Below are 26095 nucleotides of genomic sequence, written 5' to 3'. Positions count from 1 at the left end.
ATCTCCTCTGGCAGCTTGTTCCCTACACCCATCACCCTTTGTGTGAAAAAGTTACCCATCGGATTCCTATTAAATCTTTTCCTCTTCACCTTGAACTTATGTCCTCTGGTCCTTGATTCCCCTACTCTGGGCAAAAGACTCTGGGCATCTACCCGATCTATTCCTCTCATGATTTTGTATACCTCTAAAAGATCTCCCCTCATCCTCCTGCGCTCCATGGAATAGAGACCCAGCCCACTCAACCTTTCCCTTTAGCTCAGACCCTCTAGTCCTGGCAATATCCTTGTAAATATTTTCTGAACCCTTTCAAGCTTGACAATATCTTTCCTATTACATGGTGCCCAGAACTGAACACAATATTCTAAATGATGGTCTCACCAACGTCTTATACAACTGCAACATGACCTCCCAGCTTCTATACTCAATACTTTGACTGATGAAGGCCAAAGTGCCAAAAGCCTTTTTGACCACCTTATCTACCTGCGACTCGACATTCAAAGAACCATACACCTGTACTTGATCCCTCTGCTCTACAACTTAACCCATTTACTATGTAGGTCCTGCCCTTGTTCGACGTCCCAAAATGCAACACTTCACACTTTTTTGTAATAAATGTCATCAACCATTCCTCCGCCCACCTGGCCAATCGATCCAGATCCTGCTGCAATCTTTTACAACCATCTTCACTATCTGCAAAACCATTCATTTTTGTATCATCAGCAAACTTGCTAATCTTGCCCTGTATGTTCTCATCCAAATCATTGATGTAGATGACAAACAGTAACGGGCCCTGCACCGAACCCGGAGTCACAGACTAGTCACAAGCCTCCAGTCTGAGAAGCAACCTTCCACCATCACCCTCTGCTTCCTTCCATGGAGCCAATTTGCTATCCATTCAGCTATCTCTCCTTGGATCCCATGCGATCTAACCTTCCAGAGCAGCTTACCATGCGGAACCTTGTCGAACGCCTTACTTAAGTCCATGTACACAACATCTACAGCTCTGCCCTCATCAATCTTTTTGGTGATGTCTTCAAAAAAATCAATCAGATTTGTGAGACACTACCTACAAAACCATGCTGACTATCCCTAATCAGCCCCTGCCCATCCAAATGCCTGTATAACCGATCCCTCAGAATACTCTCCAGTAACTTACCAACTACAGATGTTAAGCTCACTGGCCTATTGCTCCCAGCATTTTCCCTGCAGCCGTTCTTGTAAAGAGGCACAACATTTGCCACCCTCCAATCTTCCGGCACCTCTCCTGTATTTAAGGACGACTGATACATTTCAACCAGGGCTCCCGCAATTTCTACTCTAGTTTCCCGCAATGTCATCAGAGATTGTAACTGTACTTGGTTGCCTTTCTTGAGAAATTAGAGGAAATGCTTTACCAAGCCTGTGCCCAATCCCACTGCATTATCTGAGTGGAATTTAAACATTTAAGTGGCCCAGAGCATGCCTGTCTGATCCTCACGCTCCATATGGAGCATATTGATCAGTGGATCATAAAGGTTTAGGTCAATAATGGTAAAGGGCAAAGAGAGAGTAAAGCTAACTTTCAAGGGAGGGAGGATGGGGGATGAGGGGGGGGGAGGGGGGGGGAGGAGACTCAGCTAGACCGGATAAATTGAACCAAAAACTCAAGTAAAAATTAGAGACTCTTAAAGATCGGGAGTTTCCAATTCAAGCTAGAGAACCAAATCCAGAAATATTTGGTTCACAGAATAGTGTGCAGCGTTGGTGAAAAAAAAAGAATTTGGAAGATGGAACATGAAATTCCAGTACAGGAATGCAGGTATGGTATCTGCACGCTAATATCCATCTGCTAGAGCTATTGGGATGGCGGGACTGTCCTATGAGGAAAGATTGAAAAGACTAGGCTTGTATTCACTGGAGTTTAGAAGGATGAGAGGGGATCTTATAGAGACATATAAAATTACTAGACCAAGTGGACCCGTTGGGCCCATTCCTCATAGAGGGGGGACAGGGCAGGGGAGAGGGTGTGACTGAGTGAGCCCTGGACCGAAAGCCTCTCCTGTATTGGTGTAGCACCCTCAACCCCCCCACTCAATTCCCTTTATCCCCCCACTGACCCACTTCATCCCCCCTACGCACCCCCACTTGCTCCTCCCCTGCCCCACCCCCACTGCCCCCTCCCCATCCCTATTCCCCCCTCCCCTCACCCCCCTCCCCCTCCCCTCATTCCCACCTCCCCACCCCTATTCCCCCCTCCCCACCCCTATTCCCCCTCCCCTCACCCCCCTCCCCTCACTCCCCTCCCCTCACCCCCATCTCCATCCCCCACCCTTCCTGCCCGCACCCCAATCCCCCCACCCCCAATTTTCCCTCCCCACCCCCACTCTCCCCCACCCCCACTTTTCCCTCTTCCCCACCCCCACTCTCCCCTCCTCCCCACCCCCACTCTCCCCTGGCCCCACTGTCCCCCTTCCCCCCCATCCCCACCCTCTCTTAGCCACCCCCCCCCACTCTCCCCTCCTCCCCTGCCCCCCACCCTCACTGTCCCCCTCCCCTCCCCCTCCCTTCCCACCTCCACTCTCCCCACCCCCTCTCCCCTCCATTCCACCCACTCCATCCCCACCCCTCCTCACCCACCCCTCACCCTCTCCACCCCCGTCCTCCTCCCCCTCCTCCTCCTCCTCCCCTCCTCCTCCTCCCCCATCCCCCCCCCCTCCCCCTCCTCCTCCCCCATCCTCCTCCTCCTCCCCCCCTTCCTTGATGCTCTCGTCGCCCCCTCCCGCCCCCCTCCCCCCCATTGGCCACTGCAGTCACTTGGGCGAGCCCCGCCCCCCCGGGTTTGTTAACTTATTTTTTAACGGCTTTTTTAAAAGTCTAATCTCTGAAGTAAGCGGAGTTTTAACTTTAAAAAAAAAGAAAATTGTTCTCCCCACTCACACACCCCATCCTCTCTACAACAGCGGAGGCACGGACCCGTTGGCGATCGCCGGTCGGGCCCATCGATCTCACCGGTGCGTGCACTGGTTTGCGGGCGGGGAGCGACCCCCGGGTCGTGGCTCGCGCGTTGAGCACAGTCCGTCGCGAACTGCGGGGAATGGTGTCGCGCTGCACCATGAGGGGAAGGCAGACGCGAGGCATGCTGGGACGGGTGTCGGTCCTCCGGGGGGATGGAAGAGAGCGCTATTCTTAATGACGTGCGTGTCCTATTGTGACGTCACACGCTGAATACCGGGAGGGGGGGAATGCGAGTTTTAAAATTGTAGCTTCAATTTGAATGAGTTGTTAGACATTATGCCCAGGATAATGGTGAGTAACGTGGGCCAAAAATTGTGGCGCTATGGTGCACCGTTTTGGCTGTGCGAACCAAAAACGTTATGGTGGACACATACACACAGACAAACAGAGTTTTAGAGGTAGGTAGGTAGGTAGGTGGGTTCAGATGGGTGGATGGATGGGATGGGATGGATGGGATGGATGGGATGTGATGGAATGGACAAGCTAGATGGAGGAAAAATGTTCCCAATGTTGGGCGAGTCCAGAACCAGAGGTCACAATCGTAGAATAAAGGGGAGGTCATTTAAAACTGAGGTGAGAAGGAACTTTTTCACCCAGAGTTGTGAATTTGTGGAATTCTCTGCCACAGAGGGCAGTGGAGACCAAATCACTGGATGGATTTCAGAGAGAGTTAGATAGAGCTCTAGGGGCTAGTGGAATCAAGGGATATGGGGAGAAGGCAGGCACGGGTTATTGATTGTGGATGATCAGCCATGATCACAATGAATGGCGGTGTTGGCTCGAAGGGCCGAATGGCCTCCTCCTGCACCTATTTTCTATGTTTCTGTGTTTCTATATTGATTGAGAGGCACATGTTCTTCTCCAATCCTGGTAGAAGGGAATTTAAATTCAAGTAGTAAAATTCAGATTTTAGTTTGGTTAAGGAGTGGAATTTAATTCAGAGAAGTGTAAAATGTTACATCCAGGCATGACCTTCACGGTGAACAATGGGGTCCTGGGGCCTGTTGTAGGGCAAAAGGATCTAGGAGTGCAGGTACATAGTTCACTCTAAGTGTCATCACAAGTAGATAGAGTGGGGATCAAGGTGTTTGGTGCATTGGCCTTCATCACTCAAGGAATTGAGTAGAGAAGTTGGTTTGTTATTTTGCAGTTGGACAAGACCTGGCGAGGCCGCCCTTGGAGTATTGTGTTCGTGCTTGGTCACCTCGCAATAGGAAAGATGCCATTAAGCTGGAAAGGGTGCAGACAATGTTAGCAGGACCCGAGGGCTTGAACTACAGAAAGAGATTGTGCAGGCTAGGACTTTATTCCTTAGACGGGAGGCTGATAGGTGATCTTGTAGAGGTGTATAAAATCATGAGAATAGATAGGGTGAATGCACTGGTTTTTTTTCTCAGGGTAGAGTAATTGAGAACCAGAGAGCATAGGTTTAAGGCGAGAAGGGAAAGATTTATTAGTAGCATAATTTGCTCAAATGAGATGATGATTTATGGCTATCAATTTTTATGGTGTGTATTGATTTTTAAACATAAAAGACTTTATGAATGTTATAGTTAGCTGTTCTTGAATTGGAAACATGTTTGCACAGGCTCAATGAAAAGTTACACAATGCTGAAAACAAGGCTATATCATCAAATCCAATTTGAAAAGACTTATGTTTTGTGTAGGTACCCACGTGCAGTTATTAAATTGCGGCTGGATAATATGTTCATTCTTTTTGTAGGCTGGTGCTTCACAAGTTATCTTCACTAATCCTCTGGAGATTGTCAAGATCCGGTTGCAGGTGGCAGGTGAACTCACCGTGGGTGTCCGTGTCAGCGCATGGAAAGTCATCAGGCAATTGGGGTTCTTTGGACTATATAAGGTACTTTGAGAATTCTTAGTTAGGTCTTTGAAGTAAGTAGGTGTTTAGTATTGGTGTATGCACCGATGAGCCAAAACATTAAGACCACTGACAGGTGAAGTGAATAACAATGATTATCGTGTTACAAAGGCACCTGTCAAGGGGTGGGATATATTAGGCAGCAAGTGAACAGTCAGTTCTTGAAGTTGATGTGTTGGATGCAGGAGAAATGGGCAGGAGTAAAGAAAGACCTGAGCGACTTTGACAAGGGCCAAATTGTTATGGCCAGACGACTAGGTCAGAACATCTCTGAAACGGCAAGGCTTGCGGGGTGCTCCCAGTCAGCAATGGTGAGTACCTACCGACAGTGGTCCGAGGAGGGACAAACCACAAACTGGTGACAGGGTGTTGGGCGCCCAAGGCTCATCAATGCGTGGAGGCAACGAAGGCTATCCCGTCTGGTCCGAACCGACAGTAGGACTGCTGTGGCACAAGTCACAGAATATTTTAATGCTGATCACGAGAGGAATGTGTCACAATACACAGTGCATCGTACCCTGCTGTGTATGGGGCTGCACACGGAGGACCAACAGCGTCTTAGGCATGTGGTCATAATGTTTTGGCTCATCGGGTCATAATGTTTTGGCTCATCAGTGTATGTTCAATAATTTTACGTGCAATAAAGGAGCAGGCATAAAAATTTGTCATAATTTGTGTGAAGGTAATTGGTACAATGAGTGTTAATAAACTACATTCTATTGCTTTTAAATTGAATTGGGTGATTGGAAGCTTTTCCCTGTCACAGATTGTTTCTCCATGCTATCCATGCATATGCTCCTGCTAAACTTTTCTAATAGCCACCTATATACCTACTTCCCCACAGTTGATACATCTGTAACTATCAGATTACAGACAACACAAATTTAGATTCACCAATATTCAGAATATAACCTGCTACAATATTCTACTTTTCTAATTCATTTCATTAACAGTAATTTTAAGAATCCCAATTAAGCAATAGTACTTCGAGAATGAAAAATCATGGAAAATTACATGTGTAAAAGGTAGCACAGAGCTGGTCTAAAATTTGACATCTCAGTTTCATACGATAAGTCAGTTGGGTTGAAACTAAGGACACAAGATATAATGATACACTGAAGAGATCCCTCCAACTGCTGCAAATTGATAATAGAGAAAATAAGAGAAACTCTGAGATGATACCAATTAAAAGTACTGTCAAAACTCTCCCCAGTTATCGCACAATGATTCTGATCCATACCTGCTGACGGATCAATCATCAAAAACCTCTCCTATCACAATACTTCATAGTTTCACAAATAACTTATTACATTTGACAATAATACATTCATTATTATTGCAGTCAATACAGAGAGCCTGTAATTTTATAAATTCAGAAATAATAGATTTAGAATAGTTGTCTTGACAAGTTGTTACTGAACAACCATCATATTGTTCATTGACTAGGGGGTGCCGCAAGGCTCGATGCTGGGACCCCAGTTATTTCCAATATATATTAACGATTTAGACGAGGGAATTAAATGTGACATCTCCAAGTTTGCGGATGACACAAAGCTAGATGGCAGTGTGGGCTGCGATGAGGCTGTAGGGTGACTTGGATATGTTGGGTGAGTGGGCAGATGCAGTATAAGGTGGATAAATTTGAGGTTATCTACTTTGGTGGCAAGAACAGGAAGGCAGATTATTATCTGAATGGTGACAGATTAGGAAAAGGGGAGGTGCAACGAGACCTGGATGTGCTTGTACATCAATCACTGAAAGTAAGCATGCAGGTACAGCAGGTAGTGAAAAAAGCTAATGGCATGTTGGCCTGTTGGAGGATTTAAGTTTATGAGCAAGGAGGTCCGACTGCAGTTGTACAGGGCACTGGTGAGACCTGGAGTATTGTGTGTAATTTTGGTCTCCTAATTTGAGGAAGGACATTATTGCTATTGAGGGAGTGCAGCGTAGGTTCACCAGGTTAATTCCTGGGATGGCAGGACTGACATTTGATGAAAGAATTGGACGACTGGGCTTGTATTCATTGGAATTTAGAAGGATGAGAGGGGATCTTATAGAAACATATAAAATTCTTAAAGGATTGGACAGGCTCGATGCAGGAAAGGTGTTTCCCATATTTGGGGAGTCCAGAATCATGGGTCACAGTTTAAGAATAAGGGGTAGGCCATTTAGGACTGAGATGAGGAAAAATATTTTCACCCAGAGAGGTGTGAATCTGTAGAATTCTCTGCCACAGAAGATGGTGGAGACCAATTCACTGGATGTTTTCAAGAGAGAGTTAGATTTAGCTCTGAGGGCTAAAGGAATCAAGGGATATGGGGTAAAAGCAGGAATGGGGTACTGATTTTAGATGATCAGCCATGATCATATTGAATGGAGGTGCTGGCTCGAAGGGCTGAATGGCATACTCCTGCACCTATTTTTCTGTTCTATGTTTCTATGTTTCCCTCATGAAAATGGTCTACAGTTGCACTGCAATTACTCACCTCAGCTACGTGAACAACATCTCCCAAACCTGAGATTTCAATCACTATAAAGCAAAAGGGTGTATCAGAACACAACCATGTTGACTTCAAAGTTACATGGACAAAAATGGATTGCTGTTCTTTCAATGTCAGTGAGTCTAAATCACTTGAAATCCTCACCCATTGTCAGAATATCCACCTGAAGGACAACACCATTTTAAGCAAGTAATGAACTTCATGGAGAAGGATAGGCAGTAAATGCAGATCTGGTTAACAATGCCCATATTCACGAAAAAAAACCAAAAAAGAAAAACCATGATGGAAATCATAATCATTGGAGATGTGTAAACAGGAACCTTGTAGCTACATGTTGACAGAACGCCATCTAATCCAGACACATACAATTCTCATGTGAATTTGAAATCAGCAACATGGGAAATGAAATGTTTCAAAATTTGTACCTTGATATTTCTAATTGTTGTTTTCATCCATCACATTGCAAGATGATAACAATCCTCAGAATGTTAACTGCTCTGAGGGTGAATTTGCACAGAACCTATGTTGATTGTGCATTAGTTAGACAATAGACAATAGGTGCAGGAGGAGGCCATTCGGCCCTTCGAGCCAGCAATGTGATCATGGCTGATCATTCTCAATCAGTACCCCGTTCCTGCCTTCTCCCCATACCCCCTGACTCCGCTATCCTTAAGAGCTCTATCCAGTTCAAATTAGATACTTGCTCCTCAGTGGGTGCATCAAGATACATGGTTGAGTTTGTTACACCTAGTGTCATGCATGTACCATGTGGGCAACAGCAGATGGGATAAGCTGGAAATCCACGTGTCAGTAGTCAGGTGTGTCCAAGGTGTGTTTAGCTGGACTCAGATGCTGCAAATACCCCATCACTAAAGATAAACTAACTGGTCTTTAATTACTTGGTATCTCCTAAACCCCTTTTTTTAAATTAGAAGTAAGATATTTGTCCATTTGCACAACTCCTGTAACCTAAATTAGACAGTATTAGCTGTAACAAACTTAGATTGCTAACTCAGATTGCGAACTCAGAAATGTCAGAGGCTGAGGTGCAACTGATGGAAGTGTACTAAATTCTGAGAAGCACCGACATGGTAGATGGTCAGAATCTCTTTTCTAGAGTGAAAATTTATTTTGGTTTAGAGATACAGCTTGGAAACAAGCCCTTCGGCCCACGGAGCCCACGCCAACCAACGATCACCCGTACGTACACTAGTTCTATCCTACTCACTAGGGACAATTTACAGAGGCCCATTACCCAACAAACCCACACATCTTTGGAAAGTGGGAAGAAACCAGAGCACCTGGAGGAAACCCACGCGGTCACAGGGAGAACATGCAAATGCCGTCCAGATGGAACCCGTAATAAACCCCAACCCTGGCAACAGGAAAGAAGTGGACGGCTAAGAATGCCACACAACAGGCATAATCTGCTCTCCACCATGTCGACATGGTAGGGCAAGTCCAATACGGAAGAAATGGCTTGGGGCTTGGCAGAAAGCGACCTTGCTGGAAGGGCATCCACACTAGAGCGCCGGAAGTTGGTCGCGGCCGCAGTCCGCCGACGGGAGGAGTCGAGTAGGTGTGCCAGGGCTGTGTCGCAAGCTAAACAGGGCCAGTGGATGAGATGGGAGAGTGTGGAAAAGCGGAAGATCAGCTGGAAGGACATGTAGGAGATGGAGGCGAGCAGGATAAGTTTCCTCATTCGGGCCACCTATGATGTCCTTCCTAGCCCAAAAAATCTCAACCAATGGCTGGGCGAAGATCCATCATGCCCCCGGTGTTCAACACCAGCCACGCTTAAGCACATTCTCACTGGCAGCAACTCTGGAAAGCAGGAGAACAACCATTAATGCCTTGCCGCCCAGAACAACCAACCCAGTTATGCCAATTGCCTTTGTTCGGGAGGGGGAACAAAGGCAACGGAAAATTCCACCAAGGACCAGGTTTGGAGGCAGCTGGAGGCAGCCCGGGACTGGCTGATGCTGGTGGACATGGACCAACGGCTTACGGTTCCATCAGAAATAGCCATCACCAACTTGAGGCCTGATCTTGTCCTCTGGTCCAACTCTCAGCGCATGGTGTATTTTGTGGAGCTCACGGTCGTTTGGGAGGATGCTGTGCAGGAAGCCTTCAAAAGAAAGAAACTGCGATATACAGAGCTTGCAACGGAGGCAGAACAGCGGGGCTGGAGAGCAAAGATCTGCCCGGTAGAAGTTCGATGTCGGGGCTTCATGGCAACATCAACCGTAAGACTGATGAAGGACCTGGGGGTCAGCGGACAAGCCCTACGCCAGGCATCAAAGAAACATCAGGGGTGGCAGAGCGGAGTAGCCAGTGGCTCTGGCTGAAGAGGAAAGGCCCCATCTGATCTTCCAAATAAGCCGGCTAGGCAGATGCAGAGGGGGGTGGTTCTGGGATGTCAGAACACACCACTGAGCCAATTGGAGACGTCGTGAGCCCAGTCAGCCACACGTTGATGAAAGTAAGAGCCCACTTGATAACCCCAATGACGTGTCTGCCCAGCCTTTCTCAACACCGGAGGAACGTAGGTGAGTGCTCAATGTTTCCATCACCACCGGGAGCAAGTTAAGAGTTGGCACTTTGGATTTTAATATCACGTCCTGTGGATTTGAAAACACGGGTTCCCGGCACTAAAGGCAGCAACTCTTCCACCCTTGACATTAAGGGCGGCAAAGTAAAAATATCAAATACCACGGGGCATAGATTTAAGGTGAGAAGAGGAAAACTTAAAGGGCATTTCCAAGTCAGGGTTTTTACACAGGGAGTGTAGGACTGGAATGCGCTACCAGGGGAAGTGTGGAAACGCCTACAATAGTAACATTTAACAAGTATTTAGGCAGGGACATGATCAGGCTGGGGATGGTGGGAGATATTTGCAGGCAGATTAGATTAGTTGACATCATAGTTGGTACAGGCATCATAGACTGAAGGGCTTGTTCTGTACTCTACTGTTCTATGTTCTGTGGGGAATAGAAAGAATGTAGCCAGAGTCTCCACAACTTCTTTCCTTGATACATTTAACAGCCAGGGTTATGTTTCATCATAGACAGACAACTTATCCATTTTCAAACATGGCTAAAGTTCCTTAATATTTCTATTACTGTGTTCACCCCATACAATATTTAACTCCTGTTCATCTTAACTAAATTTACATATTTTTCTACTTTTGTAAACAGAGTAACAATAAAATTATTAAGAACCTTACTCACATCCTCTGCGTTCATGTACAGATTTCATTTATGGTCCTTGATAGGCCCCAATTTTTCCTTAGTTATTCTGTTATTCATTCTGCCCTTTTACAAAACATTTTCAGATTTTCTTTAATTTTACTTGGCAGTTTTTGTACTCTCTTTGCTTTCTTACTTTCCCTTTTAATTTTACACTTGCACTCTCTGTACTCTGCCAGACTTTCCTGGCCTCTATGCACCTTTTATCTTGGCCTCTATGCACCTTTCTCTATGGGAAGATGTTTACCCTGAACTTCCTGTACCTTATTGTTAATTCTTTTCATTGCTCTGAGTTTGATTTATGTTCAAGTTGTTGTTTCGAGACTTTTTACATACTTTTAACCCAATTGTGTAATCTTTACTCATATGCACCTCCTCCAACCTCATCTATTGTATCCGCTGCTCTAGATGTCAACTTCTTTACATCGGCGAAACCAAACGCAGGCTCGGGCAATCGTTTCGCTCAACTCCTTCGCCTTAACCAACCTGATCTCCCGGTGGCTGAGCACTTCAACTCCCCCTCCCACTCCCAGTCTGACCTTTCTGTCATGGGCCTCCTCCCGTGCCATAGTGAGGCCCACCGGAAATTGGAGGAACAGCACTTCATATTTCGCTTGGGCAGTTTGCAGCCCAGCGGTATGAACATTGACTTCTTCAACTTGTGATAGTTCCTCTGTCCCTCTCTTCCCTCCCCTTCCCAGTTCTCCTTCTAACTTCCTGTCTCCACCTATATCCTTCCTTTGTCCCGCCCCCTTGACATCAGTCTGAAGAAGGGTCTCGACCCGAAACGTCACCCATTCCTTCTCTCCTGAGATGCTGCCTGACCTGCTGAGTTACTCCAGCATTTTGTGAATACATATTTTATCTTTGTCCTTTCCACATAGAGTGATAAAGTGTGGAAACAGGCCCTTCGGCCCAACTTGCCCACACATGTCCCAACTACAGTAGTCCCACCTGCCTGCGTTTGATCCACATCCCTCCAAACTTGTCCTATCCATATACCTGTTTAACTGTTTCTTAAATGTTGGGTTAGTCCCAGACTCAACTACCTCCTCTGGCAGCTTGTTCCATACACCCACTACCCTTTGTGTGAAAAAGTTACCCCTCAGATTCCAATTAAATCTTTTCTCCTTCACCTTGAACCACAGTCCAGCAATAGAGCAATAAAAATAAACAATTTCACACACAATCACAACCAACACAAAACAAAAAAAAGAAACATCCATCACAGTGAGGAGGTGACTGGAGGAGACTCACTGTGATGGACGTTTCTTTTTTCTGTTTTGTGTTGGTTGTGACTGTGTGTGAAATTGTTTATTTTTATTGCTCTATTGCTGGACTGTGGGTGACCTTTCATTTCACTGCACATCTTGTATGTGTGTGTGACAAATAAACTTGACTTGACAAGAGATTCTGTGCATCTCCCCGATTTATTCCTCTCATGATTTTATACACCTCTATAAGATCACTTCTCATCCTCCTGCGCTCCAAGGAATAGAGACCCAACTTACTCAATCTCTCCCTATAGCTCACACCCTCTCGTCCTGGCAACCTTCTCTGAACCCTTTCAAGCTTGACAATATCTTTCTTATAACATGGTGCCCAGAACTGAACACAATACTCTAAACGTGGTCTCACCAACGTCTTATATAACTGCAACATGACCTCCCAACTTCTACTCAATACTGATGAAGGCCAATGTGCCAAAAGCCTTTTTGACCACCTTATTTACCTGCGACTCGACCTTCAAGGAACCATGCATCTGCACTCCTAGATTCCTCTGTTCTACAACACTCCCCAGAGGCCTACCGTTCACTGTGTAGGTCCTGCCCTTGTTAGACATCCCAAAATGCAACACCTCACATTTCTCTGTATTAAATTCCATCAACCATTCCTCAGTTCACCTGGCCAAGATCCTGCTGCAATCTCTCATAACCATCTTCACTATCTGCAAAACCACCCACTTTTGTATCTTCAGCAAATTTGCTAATCTTGTTCTGTATGTTCTCATCCAAATCATTGATTGTAGATGACAAACAGTAATGAACCCAGCACCAAACCCTGTGGCGCACCACTAATCACAGGCCTCCAGTCCGAGAAGCAACCTTCCACCGTCACCGCATATCTGTGCTAAATTTAACCGAATTTCCACAAAATGCTTTCACACTGGTACACATCCACCAGCCTAAAACTAAATCCAGAATATAACCAATGCATCACCTTCCTGAAATTAGGTGTTCTACATAATTGCCTAAAAATATTTAGTTTATTATTGTCAGGTGTACCGAGGTACAGTGAAAAGCCTCTTTATTGTGCAAAAAAACTATACATGATTTCAATCAAGCCGTTCACAGTGTACAGATACAGGATAAAGGAAATAATGTTGAGTGCAAGGTAAATTCCAATTAAACACAGTTCAAAGATCTCCAATGAGGTAGATGGTAGGTCAAGACCACTCTCTAGTTGGTGAGAGGACGGTTCATTTGCTTGATAACAGCTGGGAAGAAACCATCTCAAGGGTCTCGACCCGAAACGTCACCCATTCCTTCTCTCCCGAGATGCTGCCTGACCTGCTGAGTTACTCCAACATTTTGTGAATAAATCAATTTGTACCAGCATCTGCAGTTATTTTCTTATACTACTTGTTGCTCCACTGCGATTTCTCTTCGAGGTATGTCCACTTTGAAGAAGTTCTCCTCTCTTCGACGAGAGTTTAGCAACATGCTCTCTCGCTGCTCCCCCTCTGTGATTTCTCCTGCCCTCCTGCTCTACGACCACATCTTGACCCAGACTACTTCTCCAACTTTAGATAGTTCCTCTGTCCCTCCCTTCCCCTCCTCCTTCCCAGATCTCCCTCTATCTTCCTGTCTCCACCTATATCCTTCCTTTGTCCCGCCCCCTGACATCAGTCTGAAGAAGGGTCTCGACCCGAAACGTCACCCATTCCTTCTCTCCCGAGATGCTGCCTGACCTGCTGAGTTACTCCAGCATTTTGTGAATAAATCTATATCTGGAGTATGCAGTTTCAAACTTCCGTAGCTCTTACCTGATTGGGAGAGGGGAAAAGAGGGGGTGATAGGGGTGAGACTGGTCCTTGATTATGCTGGTGGCCTTGCTGAGGCAGTGTGAAGTGCAGATGGAGTCAATGGAAGGGAGGAAAGTACTCCTGAATGCAGTACTTCATTTTTAGTACTTTAGGACTTCTTGTTCTCTCTCTTGTTTTTACACTGATGATATCCCAGTGAACGATACAATATGATACGATAGAGCTCTATTTAACCCAGGAGAGAAATTGATCTGCCAACAGTCATAAAGCACCAGATACATGAAAAATGAAATTAAAAAGTGACGAGTGGAAAAGATTGGGGAGGGGGGGAGATAGTACCAAAGGCCATATGTACCAATTAAGATACAGTGATATGTGAATTACCATGCAGCCATACCAAAAAAAAGCAACAAGACACACAACTACATAAGTTAACAGCAGATTCCCCACATTCCTCAATGTGATGGAAGGCAAAAAAGTCGAAGCTTCTTCCTCTTTATTCTCCCATGGTCGGGGCAGTCGAACCATCCGTCGGAGCGATCGAAGCTTCCACAGCCGGCGGTCAAAGCCCCCGTGTCGGGGCGATCAAAACTCCCACATCGGGGCGATCGAAACTCCCGCGTCGGAGCGGTCGAAACTCCCGTGGCTTGGAGTTCCTGAAGTTGGTGTCTGACCAGAGACCGCAACTCCGCGATGTTAAAGTCCGCAAGCACCCACGGTTGGAGCCCCGAGGTCGACCCCCAGCAAAGAGATCACGAGCTCCGCGATGGTAAGTCCGCAGGTGACTGCGGTGGAGCTCTCAAAATCAGTCTCCAGCAAAGACCGCAAACTCCTCGATGTTAGGCCGCAGTGCGGACGGAGAGACGATAGGGGAAAAAAATCGCATCTCAGTCGAGGTAAGAAATTCAAAAAAGTTTCCCCGTTCTCCCCACCCCCCACATAAAACAAGCTAAAGAACACTAAAAACATACATTTAACACACGCAATTAAAACACAAAGAGGGAAAGGCTAGACAGACCTATCAAGGAATATGGGGAAAACGCAGGAACGGGGTACTGATTTTGGGGTACATGATCATATTGAATGGCGGTGCTGGCTCGAATGGCCGAATGGCCTCCTCCTGCACCTATTTTCTATGTGCCGGCGCCAGGCACTTTTGATAGGCTGTTACAGGCCTGTCTACCGGTGACAGCGCTTGAACCTAAGGATGTACATGTTGTCACATTGTATAGAATATCACATCTGGGCAAGTCTACAAATAGGAAACCTTATCTTGAATAAAATTATGTAAGCAGATGTAATTACTTACAATAGTAGTGTTACTGCTTTGTATGTTTTGAGGCAAATGCAGTGTCTTGGAAGCATCGTTGCACAAAGATGCTGATTGCATTTCAAACATTCAGATTACAGATTAGGTATTGTTTTAAAATAGTTGCTAAATGCAAGTTATAATTTGTATGAGCATATATTATAATTTGAGAAAACAATGCATTCTAACATGTGGACCTGGAGTTTTTGTTTTTGATTGACAACTACATGTTCAAATGAGAAGATGATGTTAAACCAGAAAAGCATTCTAAGATTAGAAAACATAACTATTAAAATGATTGGAAGAGGGAATTATTTTTCAGAAGATTTCTCCTGAATGTAATTTAAAGGCGCTAGAGATCCAATCACCTAATATTTGTAAGACCTTGCCCCAGGCAGTCATTAACCAGAATTTATTTCTCAGCCAGGTGATCCTTGCTGTTTACTTGAGGATAAACCAGAATGTTTTGACACAATCTGCAAAGTAACTGATATTTCGTACCTAGTGACCCAGGCTGCTTATGCACAATCTTCCTAATTTCCTGTAATTAACCAGTGGTGATTAACAATAATTCATTTCTGAGTTAAACATTTGTAAACCTGTTATAAGTTGAAATGGTTAAAAGATAGTAATTGTTTCTTATTTGAAGAGCAGTCTCCTTCTGATTAAAGCTGAGTTGCTTTGTAATTTGAATTTCATGATTTTTTGTAAGCAAATTGTAATTTATAATGAACTGTATGTTCCATATTAAAGAGCCTATTTTTTACATATAAATTTACTTGCATTAACTGAAAATTACTTTGAGGAAAAACTGCTAATTCTGTCTCTGAATGGTCAGGATTTCTATTTCTTAAAATGGAAGTTCCTGTTCAGATTCTGAGGCTGTTGTAAAATTAAATCATAGAGGCATACAGCACAGAAAAAAAGCCTTTTTTTTCCTCTTCTTTTTTTCTTCTTTTCCTGGTTGGAGATTTTTAAAATAGTTTCTAAAGTTATCAACAAGCAATTGGATATGGATCCAAAATTAATTATATTAGGATTATCAGAACATACTACAAACTTTACAACAAGTCAGGTACATTTTCTTGATTACAGTCTAATAACTGCGAAAAAATTAATACTTAAATTTTGGAAAAAACCAATAACCCCCACAATTAAAACGTGGACTACGGAAATGACAGAGACCCTGCATTTGGAAAAAATAAGATTTGCCTTAATTGACAAACCTGAGTTATTTTTTAAAATATGGTCTCCATTTATTGAATTTTTAGAAAAGTAAATGGGTTTGGCACAGGACTAAAATAAATTTTTTAAATTAAAAGTTGAAACTTAAGTTAAGGGTTGGATGTACAACTGTGGTTATTGTCTCCCGGATCTACCCCCTTTAATTTTTATAGTTATATCTTTTTTTTAATCCTCTTATTCTCTCTTCCCAATAGTTTATAGTTTTTTTGTTTTTTCTTTCCTTTCTTCTTTATTTTTTATTTTCTCTCTTTAAAAATTTAAGCTATGTAAGAACTCTGTAACAAATGTGTCTTTTATTTCTATTTGTACATATGCTTTTCAAAAATTAAATTAAAAAAAAAAAAAAAAAAGCCGTTTGGCCTACCATGTATCCACATGTGTTAATCCCATTTACTAGCGTTTGGTCTGTAGCCATCTAGCAAACACCAATTCAGCTGCTTCTCTAGATACTTCTTAAATGCTCTGAGAGTATCTGCTTCCACCGCCCATTCAGTCAGTGCATTCCAGATTCCCACCACCCTTTGGGTAAAAAAAATCTTCCTTCGATCCCCCTCAAACCTACTGCTTGCTACTACTACTAATACTATTACTACTACTACTACTACTATTACTACTATTACTTATGTCCTCTGGTTACTGGCCCTTTTGCTATTGGAAAATGTATACCATATCTCTAAGGCCCCCCTCGGTCATGGCTGACCATGGGTGATGCATCCTGGTTGTTGGCTGCTTGCTCCAAACCTCGGCTACAGCAGCTTCGATGTGCGGTCGGATGCAAGCCTGGGCGATGTCATATGAAGGACAGGCTGTTGCCCATGCAGCAAGTCCCCCCCTCTCCATGTCGCTGATCGATCCAAAAGAACAGCAGAGCCATTACAGTTTGCACCAGCGCCGTTGCAGGAGTTGCCAGAACGAGGTTGTAGACAACGACGAACTGCCCTGAGAACTATCATGGAGGATGCTTTTGCCGCCTATCCTATTGTAGTCTATGGATCAGGCAGTCTAAGATCCAGTTGTAGAGGACTACTACAGAAGGTACAGCAAATTGGAGGAACAGCACCTCATATTTTACCTGGGCAGCTTACAGCCCAGCGGTATGAACATTGACTTCTCTAACTTTAGATAGTTCCTCTGTCCCTCTCTTCCCCTCCCCCTTCCTAGTTCTCCCACTGTCTTCCTGTCTCCACCTATATCCTTTGTTTGTCCCGCCTCCCCTGACAACAGTCTGAAGAAGGGTCTCGACCCAAAACGTCACCCATTTCTTCTCTCCAGAGATGCTGCCTGACCCACTGAGCTACTCCAGCATTTTGTGAAACCTCTCCCTCAATGTCAACAATATGAAGGAGCCAGTTATTGATTTCAGGAAACAAGATGGTGTACACACCCCTGTCAGTATCAACAGTGCCATAGTGCAGATGGTCGAGAGCTTTAAGTTCCTGGGCATAAATATCATAAAACTATTTGTCCTGGACCAAGCAAATTGAAGAGAGCTCCCCAGTGCCTCTACTTCCTCAGAAGATGATAGAAGTTTGGCACGTCTAATGACTTACCAACTTTCTTGGATGCACTGTACAAAGCATTCTATTGGAATGCATTACAACTTGGTTTGGTAATAGCTCTGCCAAAGAAATTGCAGGAAGTTGTGGATGTAGCCCAATGACTCATATGGACTGCTAAATATTTAGTTTGAGGACAAAGTGGACGTGTTAGACTGAGCAGGGTTTAACTTTCTGAAGGTTTTGTTTATACTATAATCACCAAGAATAATTTGGGATATGTTACAAAGACCAATAACAGTCTAATAACCCTTGTAAACCTTTTTTTCCTGTAAGTTTTTGTGGTAGCCAAGTTTTAATTAATTTCCTCAGTTATAGTAATTACTAATTTTCATTTTCCTTCCCACAGGGTGCAAAGGCTTGTTTTTTACGTGACATCACATTCTCTGCTATCTACTTCCCATGTTATTCTCACTTAAAACTCGCCTTTACAGATGAGTTTGGGCAGGTTAGCTCGAAAAATTTGCTGCTTGCTGGAACTTTGGCTGGTGAGCACCTATATTTTGCCTTTACACATATTGTGGCTGCTTAATTAAATTTTTGCTCTGACTCAATTCTGTGTAACACTGGTGGATGGCAAAATCTGTGTTCTCCGTTTAATAATTTTACATGGCCACCTTTGTTTGTGGAAAAACTTCTGAAAATTAATTAAAGCTCTAAAGCACTGTGACAAGAGATTTATGTCTTTAGTCAGGCTGTGTACCTTTGGGCAAAAACAGACAAGTGAGTTATTTAATGCTAATTTATGTCACATTTAATAAGATTTAAGTTTAATTCTATTTCATGAAAATTAAGTTATTAAGTGAGCATATTCCAGAAGTATAACACCAATCACACCAGCAAAGAGGTCAACTACTTGAGATTTGTTGAATTATAAGAAATATGATTTTTATGTGTTATGCTTCCGATGTGCATGACTTCCTTGGTGTTTACTTTCTATAATTTGTTTATTTTAATTTCCTTAACCTCTGATTTTACCACACACGATAATATTATGAATCTGTGGAGCTGGCGGGCCAATTGGCCTCTTGCAAATGTAAAATAGCATGAATATTTCCCAATCACTTTTCTTTCCTTCCAGAATGAGAGTACTTGGATTGAGCTAGATGTACTTTTATTATAATTGTATCCATTGGAAATAGTAATGTATTTGCATTATTTTGGCACCTAATCTGATTATAATGCTTGTAGAGGTTCTCAGAAATGAACAATTAGCATTGTTAATGTGGCTGTACCGTGCCTGAGACTTAAAATAACTGACTAGAAATAACGTGACCTTGTAAAACATTTTGTGATTTTGCAGACCTGACTGGGATTTACTTGAATATTGGGAAACATTGTACAAGTCCACAATGGTTAAATACCGTTGTAGGCTTATCTGGTTCATTCCAGAAACAACATCCAGTTTTTGGAACAAGATGTTTGTTCAAATTTTAGTATTCAAAGATTGGAAATATTAGAAATATGATGTCTGTGAAATGTTTCTGTTTAGCTGCAGAGGGCAGATTACTGCACTTAGATCTCATACCGGAATCATTTACCCCAACTAAAACAGATTTGCGTTGATGATTTTAAATGGCTGCAGAACCCCAACCTGTTCCCCAAGACTTGTGGCATCTTTCTGTATTAACCACATCGATCAGCAGCTGGTCCATAGCCTTCTATGCTTAAGCGATTTAAATATTATTCGTCACCTCTTAAATGCTGTAAGATATCCAGCCCTTTCAATTCCTCCCTGAGTTTTTGCAATGTATCCTCATAACTGAATTGCTCTGAAATAGGCAACATTTGGTGAATCTGCACTGCACCCTCTCCTGTGCTCTCACATCCTTCCTATACCTTGGTGACCGGAACTGCATGTAGCTGAAGTCTGCCCAAAGTTTTAGAAAATCGGAGCATTACCATTCTACTTCTGATTTAAATACCCCAACTAATGAAGTCCGGTATCCAGTATGCCTTCCTAACCACATTGTCTACTTGCATTACCACCATCAAGGCTCTATGGCTTGTGTTCCAAGGCCTCTCTCTTCCTCAGTACTCCCTAAAATCCTATCATGATGTATGTTCTAGTCTCATTGGTGCTCTGAAAATGCATCGCCTCACTTTGTCTAGATTAAACTTCATCTGTCATTTTTCTGTCTATTTCACCAAAACACCAATATGCCTAAGATTACTTACCAACTTTATCAATCTTCATGTCATTCGTGAACTGATTGATCTCGCTTCCTGTGTCACATTCAAGTCATTCACATATATTACAATCAACAATGGCTCCAGCACTGAACAATGTGGGACACGTTAGTTGCAGGCATCCAATCTGTGGGAAAAAATCCATTGTACGCGTACCCATGAAGAGCAATGTCTACAGTCCGGGAGAACTTGCATCCACTCTAATGAAGTGCTTCAAGAGGTTGGTAATGGTGTGAATCAACTCCTGCCTCAGAAATGACCTGGATAGACTTCAGTTTGCCTATTGCCACAGCAAGTCAACCACACATACATTGATGGCAACTTGGGGGTCAATAAAATCATCTCCTCCTAACTCATCACCAAGCTCCGAGATCCTGGTTTTCTGTATCTCCCTTTGGATCCTTCACTTTCTCTTCAGAAGACTTCAATCAATGGCCTGCTGCTGTACTTCTTTACAACCATGACCGTGTGGCTAGGTATAACTCCAAAGCCATGTATAAATTTACTGATCACTTTGCTGTCATTGGCCGAATCATGGGCAGTGATGGGTCAGAGCTCAGTAAAGAGAGAGCACCTGGATGAGTGCTGCTGTAACATGAACATCTCGCTCAACATCAATAAAACCAAGGAGCTAATCATTGAAATGAGAAATTGGGAAACCACTTGCCAGTTTTTACTGGTTGGTCAGTGGTGAATGTTTCCAAATACACAGGCCAAAATGTTAAAAATCCAAAGTGCCAAATGACAACTTGCTCCCGGTGGCTTATGCACTCACCTATGCTCCTCCAATGTTGAGAAAGGCTAGGCATTCACGTCATTGGGGTTATCAAGTGGGCACCTACTTTCATCGACGTTTCACTGATTGAACCCACAACGTCTCCAGTAGGCTCAGCGGTGCATTCTGGCTTCCCAGAACCACCCCCCTCTGCATCTGTCTAGACGGTTTATTTGGGAGACCAAATGGGGTCTTTCCTCTTCAGCCAGAGCCACTGGCTACTCCGCTTCCGCCACCCAACTTGTTTCCTTGATGGCCTGGCGAAGGGCTTGTCCGCTGATCCCCAGGTCCTTCATCAGTCTTACGGTAGATATTGCCACGAATCCTCGACATCCAACTTATACCGGGCAGATCTTTGCTTTCAGCCCCGCTGTTCTGCTTCTACTGCAAGCTCTGTATATCGCAGTTTCTTTCTTTCGAAGGCTTCCTGCAGAGCATCCTCCCAAGGGACTGTGAGCTCCACAAGATACACCATGCTCTGAGTTCGACCAGAGGACAAGATCAGGCCTCAAGTTGGTGATGGCTATCTCTGATGGAACTGTAAGCTGTTGGTCCATATCCACCAGTATCTGCCAGTCCCGGGCTGCCTCCAGCTGTCCAAACCTGGTCCTTGGTGGAATTTTCCGTTGCCTTTGTTCCCCCTCCCGAACAAAGGCAATTGGCATAACTGGGTTGGTTGTTCTGGGCGGCAGGGCATTGTTGGTTGTTCTCCTGCTTTCCAGAGTCGCTGCCAGGCATTTGAGCACCTGATTATGTCTCCAGGTATACCGTCCTTGGGAGAGGCTTACTTTACACCCAGTGAGGATGTGCTTAAGTGTGGCTGGTGTTGAACACCGGGGGCATGATGGATCTTTGCCCAGCCATTGGTTGAGATTTTCTGGGCCAGGAAGGACATCATAGGTTGCCCGAATGAGGAGTCAAGTCAAGTCAAGTCAATTTATTTGTATAGCACATTTAAAAACAACCCACGTTGACCAAAGTGCTGCACATCTGACTAGGAAAAAAAAAAAAAAAAAGAAGGAAGCTTATCCTTCTTGCCTCCATCTCCCACATATCCTTCCACTGATCTTCCGCTTTTCCACACTCTCCCATCTCATCCACTGACCCTGTTTAGCTTGTGACACAGCCTTGGCACACCTACTCGACTCCTTCTGTCGGCGGACTTCGGCCATGACCAACCTCCGGCGCTCCAGTGAGGATGCCTTGTTCCAGCATGGTCGCTTTCCGCCAAGCCCCAAGCCACTTCTTACATGTTGGACTTGCCCAATCATGTCGCCTTGGTGGAGAGCAGATTTTGCCTGCTGTGTCGCATTCATAGCTGTCCACTTCTTTCCTATTGCCAGGGTTGGGACAGCAGCTCGGATGACAGTGTCCCTTGATTCTGCCAGGGTCATCTCTAGTCTGACTTTAGTGCACTTGAACTCCTCTGTGAGGCTAGAGAGAGGCAGCTGGAATACCCCCTGACCGTACAGGCCTACGCTGCTCAGGCATCGAGGAACACCTAACCACTTTCTCACGAAAGAGCTGATTGTTCTTTCCATCGTCTCGACTCTTGTGAGGGTGATGTCATACATGGTTAGTGGCCACATAAGGCGAGGTAGTAATCCAAACTGCAGGCACCAGATTTTCAGCTTTCCAGACAGCATGGATCGGTCGATGTTCGCCAGACCTTTGATGATTTCTTGCCTAAACTCGTTTGCCTGATCAGTGTCCTTCAGTTTAGAGTCATACCATCTTCCCAGACTTTTGATTGGCTTCTCTGACACAGTTGGGATAGGTTCTTGATCAATGGAGAACCTTTGATCTGTCAGTTTGCCTTTGATTATAGAAATGCTTCTTGATTTGGATGGCTTGAATTTCATTCTGACCCCAGTGATGTTCTCTTGAAGTTTCCCTAAAAGGCGCCTGGTACAAGGTGCCATTGTTGTTATGATTGTCATGTCATCCATGTAGGCCCTGATGGGTGGTAGACGGACGTCAGACTTCAGCCGCTCGCCACCCACTACCCACTTGGAGGCCCTTATGATGACTTCCCTAGCCATTGTAAAAATCAATGGGGAGATGGTACACCCTGCCATTATGCCAATCTCCATGCAGTGCCATGTGGTGGTAAAGTCTGGCGTGGTGAAACAGAGCTGCAGATCTTGAAAATAAGCCTTGACAAGGCTTGTGATAGTCTCTGGTATCCTGAAGAAGTCAAAGGATGCCCAGAGGAAACTGAGGGACCGTTCCGAACGCGTTGGCAAGGTCAAGGAAAATGACATGCAGATCTCTCTTCTCTTTTCTTGCAGTCTGGATTTGGTGCCAAATCATGCTGGTATGTTCGAGACATTCAGAGAACCCTGGGCTGCCTGCTTTTTGAACTGTTGTATCCACAAGTTTGTTTCTCTCTAAATAGCTGGTCATCCTCTGAGCTATGATGCTGAAGAAGATCTTACCCTCTACATTGAGGAGACTGATAGGGCGGAATTGGATGATATCTGTGGATTCCTTCTCTTTCGGAATCAGGACTCCTCCTGCCCTGCACCATGCTTTGGGTATAATTATCTTCTCCCAAGCCACTCTCATTAGCCTCCACAGGAAGTGAAGAACATCAGGAACACTCTTGTAGAGTCGATACGGAACTCCATTTGGCCCTGGGGCTGAAGATGCTCTTGCCCGCTTTATTGTCTGTTCCACCTCCCTCCACTTTGGAGGACTAATGTCCATCTGGTGCTCTGGTTGTTCAATTGGTGGAATGTCCGATGGAATAGCTGTCTTCAGGTGTCTCTTGTCATCCGCATGCATTCTTTCCAGATGCTCGTCCAGCTCCTGCCTTGATGTTTTCAGGTTTCCTCCCTTTTCTTTGATGAAAAGCGATTTTACAACTTATAGGGGTCCTTGAAGAAGCGTGATCTCGTTCGTTCTTTCTTTTTTCGTGATTTCCGCAGGTACTCTGCTCGTCTCAGGGACTCTGCTCGTCTCAGGGTTGCTAAATGGCTTTTGATGTTTCCCTGGAGAATGTTGATGCCCTCCTTCTCACTATCAGAAGCCTTCCTCCACCGCTTCTTGAGCTGCCTTCTCTCCCGGATTAGGCATTCCATCTCCTTTTGCCATCTGGACTTGCTTTCCAAAGCTGGTGCCGTTTCCTTTTTCACCCTTATGCCATTTCGTTCTGCTCCATAGCCATAGATGATGTCCCCCATCTTGTCAAGCTTTCTTTCGACTGTACCCCTTACACCTTGTAGGATACTGGTCAGGTCTGCATTTATGGTCTCCCATTCTTTCTTCTCCGAGGCTCCAGGCCATTTCAGACGGGGTTTTCTTCTGCTGATCTTTTTCTCCGTTGCTGGTTTTCTTGGCTGGATTGGCTCCATATCTTCCTCTGCCTGCATAACTGCTTGAGTTTCCTTCATCAGGGGGGCTGATGCCATGCGAACTGTGGTGAGACTCCAGTCACTGGACTTCATTCGACTGACTTGATTGACTTCTCAGGAAGTACTTATCAATGTGAGGTCCCTGTTTTCCCTCCCTCAAGGACCCTTTCTTTCCTTGATATATTTTCACGCCCTTTGAAGATGTTATTTTCATCCAACCGCAGGAGCAGACCTGAAGCCTCTTCTCGGATGCTGATTGTGCGCATGGTTCTTGAAGATAGTTAACAGCTTCAAATCCCTGGGCACTACATCTCGGATGTGCTGTCCTGGGCCGAGCACATATATGTAATCATGAAGAAGGCAAGCCAAAGCCTCTACTTTCTGAAAAGTTTAAAGAGATTCAGCATGTCATTGAATACTCAAATAACTTTGGAAGATGCACTGTACAAAGTATCCTGACTGGTTGCATCATCGCTTGGTATAACAATTGCAACGCATAGGAAGGCAAGAGACTGCAGAGAGTGAAAAATTCTGTGCTATGTCTATCATGGGCATAGCCCTCCCACCAAAAAGATCTACATGAGGCATTTGTTCACGGTGGCATCTATCAAGCATCCCCATGACCCGCCCTCTGCTCGCTGCAACTGTCAGTTAAGAAGTCTGAAATCCCACACCACCCCTTTCAGCAACTACTACTTTCCTAAAGCAACCTGACAAGCCTAATCTTACTTTAGTAAGACTGTTTATTGCATTTTCATGGAATGTTTTCTAATTGTGTTTTGTAGTAATGTGCAGTCTTTTTTCACCATCTTGTATAATTTATGTTTTTGTGCATTGTCTGAGTCCACGTGCCTGTCACGAGCAAGATTTTCATCACACCTGTATTTCACTGTACTTGTGCATGTGACAATAAATTGGATTTGATTTGTCTCTTATTACCAAGTCAGTTTTGGATCCAGTTTACCCGGATCTCATGCACCTTAACCTTTTGAACCAGTCTCTCATGTGGGACCTTGTCAATTACTTTACCAAAGTCCAGGTAAATAGTATCTATTGACCTTATCAATACACTTTCTTACCTCTTCAAAGAATTCAGTCAAATTAGTCAGATAGGATCTGCGCTTGAGAAAGCTATGATGGCCATCTCTGATTAGTGCGTGTCTTTCCAAATGATCATTAAGTTTTCTGTAGGTTATTCTTATTTGTTCCAAATTTAAAACTGCTATGGTTTCTGTTATGTGTTCTTTCATTCTTAAGTGTTTTCAATTTTCCGTATTAGCAATGCCTGCAGCTTCTTTGGTGACACCCGCTGACGTTATCAAAACAAGGCTACAGGTTTCTGTACGTGAAGGTCAAACTATATACACTGGATTGATGGATTGTTATTGGAAGATTCTACAACAGGAGGGTCATGGTGCTCTCTGGAAAGGAACAGCAGGTTTGCAGATACATTTTTACTTTTATTTACCTGGCATAGTTTTATCTTAGTAACATTCTCTTTTTACCTTCAAAGCACGTGTGTTCCGATCCTCACCACAGTTTGGTGTTACTTTGTTGACTTATGAGCTTTTGCAGAATTGGTTCCATGTTAATTTTCACAAGTAAGTATTATTAATATTTTGTTCCCCAATCTCTCCTGGAGAGGATTTAATTTTCTGGATCTTTGACTATTATCTGAATGGGATTGTTAAACAGGGAATGTTGAAATTATTTTGTGCTATATCCACTTGCATTATTTTAGTTTTGAGTACTAGAATATAAATGAGGGTTATGCCTGTGGATAATGCGAACATAGTTCATGGTGATAACTGCATTACAAAAGGAACATGACAAGCTACATTGGAAGCAATGTTGTCATTACTACTACACAATGTATATTATTCAGTAATGTATGCAAGCCTTTTTCTCATTATTTACTACCCATAGACTTCATTTCATTGTTATTGACATCTGAATTTGAATTATTTGGAGCATAGAAAAATAAGGGAAGTTT

At 44.1% G+C, this 26095-nt stretch overlaps 1 protein-coding gene across 1 annotated transcript in view; it reads left to right on the top strand.

Moving 5' to 3' along the window:
• Window positions 1–26095, top strand: part of slc25a13 (solute carrier family 25 member 13) — a 103722-nt gene that overhangs the window by 73143 nt on the left and 4484 nt on the right. Inside the window, exons 14-17 of the mRNA XM_078423304.1 lie at window positions 4718–4858; window positions 18131–18269; window positions 25382–25540; window positions 25616–25703. Of these exons, the coding sequence (XP_078279430.1) occupies window positions 4718–4858; window positions 18131–18269; window positions 25382–25540; window positions 25616–25703 (527 nt within the window). The remainder of the gene's footprint in view (window positions 1–4717; window positions 4859–18130; window positions 18270–25381; window positions 25541–25615; window positions 25704–26095) is intronic.

This window comes from Rhinoraja longicauda, chromosome 2 (assembly GCF_053455715.1).
Source record: "Rhinoraja longicauda isolate Sanriku21f chromosome 2, sRhiLon1.1, whole genome shotgun sequence".
NCBI classification, from domain to species: Eukaryota; Metazoa; Chordata; class Chondrichthyes; order Rajiformes; family Arhynchobatidae; genus Rhinoraja; species Rhinoraja longicauda.
This window is presented reverse-complemented; position numbering and strand designations above follow the sequence as displayed.